This window comes from Triticum aestivum, chromosome 7D (genome assembly GCF_018294505.1).
Source record: "Triticum aestivum cultivar Chinese Spring chromosome 7D, IWGSC CS RefSeq v2.1, whole genome shotgun sequence".
In the NCBI taxonomy this organism is placed as follows: Eukaryota; Viridiplantae; Streptophyta; class Magnoliopsida; order Poales; family Poaceae; genus Triticum; species Triticum aestivum.
In genome coordinates this window covers 174,236,454-174,244,141 of record NC_057814.1, presented here as the reverse complement: position 1 = coordinate 174,244,141, position 7,688 = coordinate 174,236,454, and the positions used below count along the sequence as shown (strand labels likewise).

Below are 7,688 nucleotides of genomic sequence, written 5' to 3'. Positions count from 1 at the left end.
GGCAATGACAAGCGATGTGAACAAAAACTAATGGACATATGGAATTAACTATAATGCAAGGAGGCAAAAATTTCAAGAGCAATAGGCTGCTGAGGATCTTCGAAAGATCAAATAGCATTTCGAAGAATTTTGTGAAACACATGAACAACGGGGGGTGTTGCGACGGGTAGCTCGAAAGTGCCCCCACCCTTTGAGGGGCGGCGTCTTGATTTGGATCTGGGGTTCTGACATCGTCGCGCTCGTTCTGACGGCCTCGTAGTGGCACAGATGAGTTGTCGTTTTATAAAAGGGGACGAAAGATTATATCCAAATGGCAGCCAGCTACCCAGCTCTGTTTGCTGTTGGCAGGCTCGCTTTACCCCAGGGATCCAAACCCGTGTGGAGCTATCCCACAGGTGGTCAGGTGAATAGTTTCACGGTACGTGTTGTGATGGGCGCTGCGGCCGAAGACAAGAAAAACAACTCTCTTTCGCCGCGTGCGCCCTGGCTCGCTGTGCTAGAGCACAGTTGTATTGTACAGTGGATCACGTGCCGCCCAGCCCTACCGTACGTCCTCACGCGCCCCCTTCCCTTCCTCTCTGTAGCCTGGGATGTATGTCAGCAGACCCGCAGTATCCCGGAATCCAGATCAGACTCAATCACTCAACCTTCGAGTAATGTAGCGTGACGCGGCGCAAAAATTTGGTGTGTGACGCGGTGCAAAACTTTGGTGTGGAAGCCACGATACGCGTCACCACCGACATCCCGGGCGGTCCGTACGGTGCCATGTCCGAGCGCGGAAAAAAGGGCCACGCCCGCGCGCGCGCAGTGGTTGGCGATCGAGCCCGCCCAGAGGCTGCCCGCGCCCAAAGGGCACGCACCTAACCAACTGCCACGACCACGACACGGAAAGCTTCTTGTCCCGTACGCCGCTGCCGCTCTTCCTCCCGCAGTAAATGCATCACCGCCATTTCGCCCAACTGAAATGCAGGAGTAGAGCAGTACTGTGATCATTTGAAACGGGTCAAGATCGACATTCCTCGGTCCTCGGTCCTCGCCCGGCATGAGAGCGCCGTCCTTGCCGTGATTTCGTCCGTCCACACCTGCAGCACAGTGCCCGTCTCCATCATACGCGTCGGACAGGAAATTAAGAAAATACTACTGTACTGGACAGTGGACGATATCTACGCACGCAAGCGGATTGCGATCGGCCCGCCCGGGGTGGCGCCCATGTCGACGCGACCCGCGCGCCGGCGGACGGACGGTTTTGCCCCTGCCCGATCGGACTGCAAGTGTCCCTGTCGTCCGTAGCTAGCTATCGCCGTCGACTGGGATCATAGAATAGCACACTAGTAGCGAACTAGCGATCACGCCGCTGCTCCATTTAGAATGGTTCCACGCGCTTAATCGTTCCGGGGGGTTTAGTTAGAATGAATGACGCTGTGCCCAGTTGTACCAGCCAATCAAGCTGAGGGTTTTGTGCCCGCTGGTAACCTGGCCTCGCAGACTTGTTGCCGGTAGCTTGCTAATCCATTCTTGCCGGGCAAATTCTGCGCTCTTGTCGTGCACCAGCCGTCATGCTGCTATTTTATTCATGCGCTTGTGTCTAGGATAGGCGCATCTCGATGTATGTAGAATTAGTCGATAAGGACGGTAGTTAATTTCATCAGGGAATCTGCGATGAAATTGAACATTTCAAGAGCTAGGTTACATAGGTTGACAAGCTCAACAAACATTATTATTCAATTTAGCCCAGTTCCGTCGGTCCTTATCTGTACCCAATGCACTTTTTTTTAATTTTAGGGTCTGTACGCAATGTACTAGCCACGTTAGCTGTTAGTACCATTAACTGAGTTTTTTCTGAAGGATGTTGTAATTTGTTACTGACTGTACCACTCGATCGTACGCGCCTCCACCCCTGAGCAGTACCGCTGGTACTACTCTGACAGCCATGATTGGTTCATGGCAAAAAAAAAGACAGCCATGATTGGTTATTTTGCTGCGGGGCATAACCATGCATGATTAGATTAGTGACCGTAGTGAATCAATGACGCATGATTCCAGCACGATGTAGTAGCAACTAAATAAGTCTCAGCAACTTCTTAACCCTGATAACTTACTTCTTCCACTCGCGACACAATGTACTACTGTACCTTTTCTTTCCCGGGGGAATGTCTACTGTACTTGATAGCGCCCTCGCTGAACACCCGGGCGAAACGGTCCGATCACTGACCAGTCATGAAATTTGATCTAGACGACCGTCTCAAACGGACCTCAAACGTCCGGACTGACCGAAACCCTCATATCCAGCTCAAATATGGAGCGGGTATGAGGGCGTCCGGGCATGTCCGCCATGTAGGACTGACGATGGGGTCCTATGCGGAATTGCCCGGAAACCCGGCGGTCCGACGGACGCCTCCTCCGTCGCCGCGGTGTGAATGTCGCGTTGCGCCGCTCCGGCTCGACGCCGGAAACCAAATCCGGCTATTTAAGCCGGCCGGCGTCCCCCAACCCTAGTCCATCCACCTCCTCCCTCTCTACGCCACCACCCGAGCCCGTCCGCCTAATCTCCCATGCTCTCCCGTGCTCTCCTACATCGCCATGGGCCGGCGCAAGATCACGGCGTACGCTATGTTCACGCTGGAGCGCCGGAGGCAGATCACGGAGGAGATCCAGGCGAGGCGCGCCGCACGTGCCGCTGTCGAGCTACCTCTGGACTCGACGAAGCCGGAGGAGGAGGAGGGACAACCGCTACCGGAGCCGATGGAGGTGGCGGACTCGGAGGAGGACGAAGCGGAACAGCCTGCTCTGGGGTTCAACATGGCAGAGGCGGAGTTCGCCGTCGCCCAAGCCGCGGAGATGCCAGAGCAGCAGGCCATCCTGGAGTCCATCTAGGATGAGGCCTATGTGGAGGCCAACCGGCAGTTCCTCCGGCAGGAGCAGACGACGTCCGACGCGGAGATAAAGGAGGAGGAGGCCGGAGGGAAGCAGCCGGAGCTGCAACTGCCCCCCATGTACCCAGAGCCGTGCACGGAGATAGTCGACATCTCCCATGAGGAGTAGGTAGATCATTTACGTGGTATGTAGGTTTTTGGTTTGCATGTTTTTGTATGGATTTGAGAATCTAATATGAGATGTCCGGATGTAGTTGTGCTAATTTGAGGAGTGTCCGGTCACTGCCCATGTCTGCGGACATTTAAGGGGTCATATTTGTCATACTCTAATCATACATGATTAGATTAGTGACTGTAGTGAATCAATGACGCATGATTCCAGCACGATCTAGTAGCAACTAAATAAATCTCAGCAACTTATTAACCCTAATAACTTACTTCTTCCACTCGCAACACAATGTACTACTGTACTTGCTAGCGCCCTCGCTGAACGCCTAACCATAACCATGCATATCTAGATCGGCCGGAAAACTAACTCGAATGCTTTTCTCCTCACAGACGATGGTTCTTACTTAGATTAGAGCACTCACTTAATGAGCTTCGCCACCACCGTTCAACCGATTCGGGGATCATCAATGCCGCTGCCATGCCATGCCTTCATGATGAGGCAAATGCAGCGGAGCGGAGAGCAGAAAGAAGGAAGCGTATGATCCAAGAACTCATGAATCAGGGCGGTCGACAGCTCAAAAAACGCCGCCATAATGCTGTCTCTCGCCTGCACTTTCCCTCACGCTGCACCACCGAGCTCATCTGAAATATGGTGCTGTAATTGTCCAAAGAAAACATGCAAAGTTTCCAAGAAATTGTCCTGTTCATCACCGAAAGCGACCGCTGTTTATCCATTTGCAGGCCATCTTACCTGACCGAAACTTCAGTGCAATTAACGTTGCCAGGTCTGAAGTCGCCGTGGACAAAGAACGAGCGCAGTGCAGTCGACACGCCAGGTCTCCGCGGACAAAAAAAAAATGAAGGTGGCATATGTGGTGGTGTGGTGTCCGTTGCAAGCCAAAGCATGCGGTCGCCGGGCGGCAGCACCTCCACCGCCAGCAAAGTCAAACGCCTTTGTACGCTTCCCACGGCGCACTCCCCACACAAAATTATAAAACAAGTGCGGCAGGGGCACTACCGGAAAATCCGTTAAAACATCGGGCCGCTTTACCGATCTCCAATCCAGGGAGCCAGGCCAGGGAGGAGGTTGCTTTAGACCTCACTTGACTGGGTCCCCGCGCGGCGCCATCTCCCATCATTTCATTCCGACCTCCCTCCCAATTTATTTTTGTTCCTCTCGATTCTTCTGCCGCGCTGAGCCGGGCGGTGCGGCGCTGTTGGTTCGTTCGTTCGAGGGCTGGACGGTGCGTGGGCGGCTGGCGGTGGGCAGCAAGCGGAGGAGGAGAGAGATAGAATGCTCCCGCGGCGCCGGTAGCCACCTTCTCCCGGGGTTCAGCACGGCGGGGGGCGGGCAGGAGGGCGGCCGAGGAAGCGGCGGCCCCGGTTCTTCGGGTCAGGGGGCTTGGATGCAGGTATGTGTGTTGCTGAGTCGCCTTCTCTTCTTCTGGCGACGAGCTGTTTGATTCAGTTCAGGGTGGCGTCAACTGTCAGGCACTAGCGTAGGTTTTCAAGAGAAAATCACAGTTCCTTCCTGTGTTGTTCTTGTTTATGTTCGTCTTGTGTGGGGATTACTAAGCCTTGTGGGAGGGAAAGGAATCATAGGGTTTTAGGCGGTGTGGATTTGGCATCGGGAGTGGGGAAATGAAGCCGCGGCCGTTCCATGTGCTCAAACGGGCAATTCAACTGTTATTTTGTTCTTCTTCCCCTTCAAGGAGTGCCCAAAAACCAGCGTGTTCCCCATTTCCAAGCACTTCACAGTACAATTCTTTAATTTGGCTGTTTATTTTCAGTAAAGCGAATTCCAATTCTTATTCGTTCATACTTACGGGAGATGCCACTTTCTTGAAACCATTTCGTCAACAATCGGGGATTGGGGGAAAGTGGCAGCCCCGTATCGTATCCTCCGATTGTTGTAGAATCAATTCCCCCGTCAACTTCAGATTGTTTTCATCTAATAAAGTCTGTCGGTTCATTCTTTATAGTTTGCTGGTGTGAACTCTCAACCATCATTTTCCATGACAACAGCTCGTCTGTCTGTGGAGTTGGATGCATTTGCTTGGGTGCCTGACGTGTACTTCTTTTTTCAGAGAAGCGGGGGACAAGCACGGAAGGCGGCACTCGCCGAGTCCATAGCGGCAATCTCCGAGGTCATGTCGACCATGGCCTCCGCCGATGTTGGCCAAGAGAAGTTCTTGGACGCAGGCAGCCGTCTTCAGCGCGAGCCGCCCGCCACATTGGAGGTGCAGAGGGTGCAGAATTCCCCTACCAACGTGATGCACATAGCCGAATATCTAGCTGCCAATGTCGACCTCGCCAAGGACCTTGTTGCTAGGTGCAGCGCCGTCGCGCAGCAGCTCATGGATGAAGACCTCCAGAGCATAACCGAGGACCTTGATAATGTGATAAAGAACATCGGCCATGAGCTCAGCAGGATACCTGCTTCAGCATTTGGTAGCAACAGGCGTGCCGATGGAGCAGTCGGCACGCACCTTCAGGTAACTGCAAACGGGCAGCATACTAGTGATCAGCGTTCCTGTGATGGCTATTCTGAGGGCGATATGACGATAGTTGTGGCAAATGATAGGCCCAAGAGAAGAGCACTGCACGACGGTGACATGCCAAGGTTGGTGGACTTCCTGCAGGGAATGTACCATGAGTCTCACGAGTTCGGTGGCCAGTCATTCAGTTCACTCCCTGAAGTCGCAGAGTATGTTGAGCCGCTGTATGATTCTTTCTTCTGCCCACTCACAAATAAGGTCATGGTTGATCCAGTGACTACCGAAAGCGGAGTAACATATGACAGGAGAACCATTGAGGAGTACTTTGACAGTTTAACGGATGATTCTGAACCTGTGATCTGCCCGGTTACGAAAATAGCAATGCAGAGCAAGACTCTGAGGACTAATGTTCCACTCAAGAGCACAATCGCGGAATGGATTATGAGGAATGAAGCAACACGGATCAGAATCGCGCGTACTGCTCTCTCACTGGCAAGGACGGAGGCTATGATACTTGAAGCCATACATGAGCTGAAGCTGCTTGCCAGGACGAGGAGAAAGAACAGGGAGCAGATGCACAAGATTGGCATAACCAAGTTCCTTGCACGTCTGTTAGAGCACAAGGATGCACTGATACGCTGTGACTCACTGGAGCTCCTCTGCCTGCTGGTCGAAGATGAGCCAGGAAAGGTAAGGAAGTCTGAAATGTTCAGCTTTCGTGAAATCCCAGCTTGGCCATGTCAAAATTATTTTTCGAAATCACCATGTGAAACTTAATGAAATGCTGAAATTATTGGTAGAGTCCAGTTTCAATTTGTATTGGTCCTGCATCTTAGATTAACAACTCAAATGTTGCCTCGTGACGTGCAGGAAATCATTGCAAAAACCAGAGCTGTCTCGAGGACAATAAAGCTGCTTTCTAGTAGTAGTTCGGATGAAAGACATGCAGCTATCTGTTTCTTGCTAGAGCTTTCAAAATCAGAGTTACTGTTAGAAAACATCGGGTCAACTGCTGGAAGCATATTAATTCTGATCACGATGAAATTCAACAACTCCGATGATCCGATTACTTCAGAGAAGGCCGGAGAGGTCCTCCAGAACCTGGAGAAATGCCCAAAGAATATCAAGTACATGGCTGAAAGTGGCTACTTGGACCCTCTCCAAAGGCATCTCGTTGAAGGTAATATATTTTTCCTGTGCAGAAACATACCTGACTTCCTCCATTTTTTAAAATTTCCACATAAAACAAAGAAAATAGTTTTTTTTCTTGATAAAAAAAATCCAAATTCAGAACTGTTGGTGAGTAACTGAAAACATTTGCCTTGCAGTAATAAGAAAAGCTCCCATTTTGTCCTAACAATTTCTAAAATAGAATTACTACAGTGGGAGTTAGAGCATCTGCAGCCGCGCCCCCAGGGAGGCCTCCCCAGGCGATTTTTTCGCGCCGGCACCGAAAAAACGGCCCAGTCGCGCCCCCAGGACTCCGATTTTCGCCGGCCTGGGCCGAAAATCAGCGCCGGCGGACCCAGGCCGAACCCGGCGCGCTGGGGGGCGCCCGGGGGCCCCGGGGCAAGCGGTTTTGGCGCGAAAAAGCCGCGGGCCAGCCGCGTCAGCAACACCGCGCCTCGTCATCCCCCAACGCCTCGGTTTCCCGCGGGGAATCAATGGCAAGGCTGCCGCCGGTCAGCCTTGCCATTGATTCCTCACGGGCGGCGCGTCACGGGACGGCGCGCCAACGCCTCCCCTCCCTCGCACGCGTACACACGGGCGCGGCGCGGCTATATAAGTCGGTGGCCTCGCTCGCCTATGGCCACACCAGCCCCGCCCTCGCCGCCGAGCTCTACCTCTCCCGAGCGCCGCCGCCGAGCCCTCCCTCTCCCTCTCCCTCTCCCGTGAGCCACCGCCCAGCCCCTCCCTCTCCCTCCCCCTCTCCTCCCGATGGCCGAGCGTTTCCCCGGAGACGAGGCAGCGGCCAACGGCTTCGGCCGCCGCACGCTCCGCGAACAGGAGTCGTGGCTCCTGTTCCAGGCGAACATCCCGGCGGCGCCGGACATGCGCGCCGGGCCGACGGGGTGGAGGCTCGGCAACGGGGGAGTGCCCATTCCCCCGTTACCCGACGCCGTGGCGAAACCCTCCTACTTCGCCGACG

The 7,688-nt window shown here is 53.6% G+C and overlaps 1 protein-coding gene across 1 annotated transcript in view; it reads left to right on the top strand.

The window, feature by feature from the left end:
* Positions 1-4,090: 4,090 nt before the first annotated feature.
* The window catches only part of LOC123168625 (putative U-box domain-containing protein 42), a 7,197-nt gene continuing 3,599 nt past the window's right edge, over positions 4,091-7,688 (top strand). The window contains exons 1-3 of the mRNA XM_044586507.1: positions 4,091-4,453; positions 5,129-6,229; positions 6,410-6,719. Coding sequence (XP_044442442.1) covers positions 4,448-4,453; positions 5,129-6,229; positions 6,410-6,719 — 1,417 coding nt within the window. The 5' untranslated portion in view covers positions 4,091-4,447. The remainder of the gene's footprint in view (positions 4,454-5,128; positions 6,230-6,409; positions 6,720-7,688) is intronic.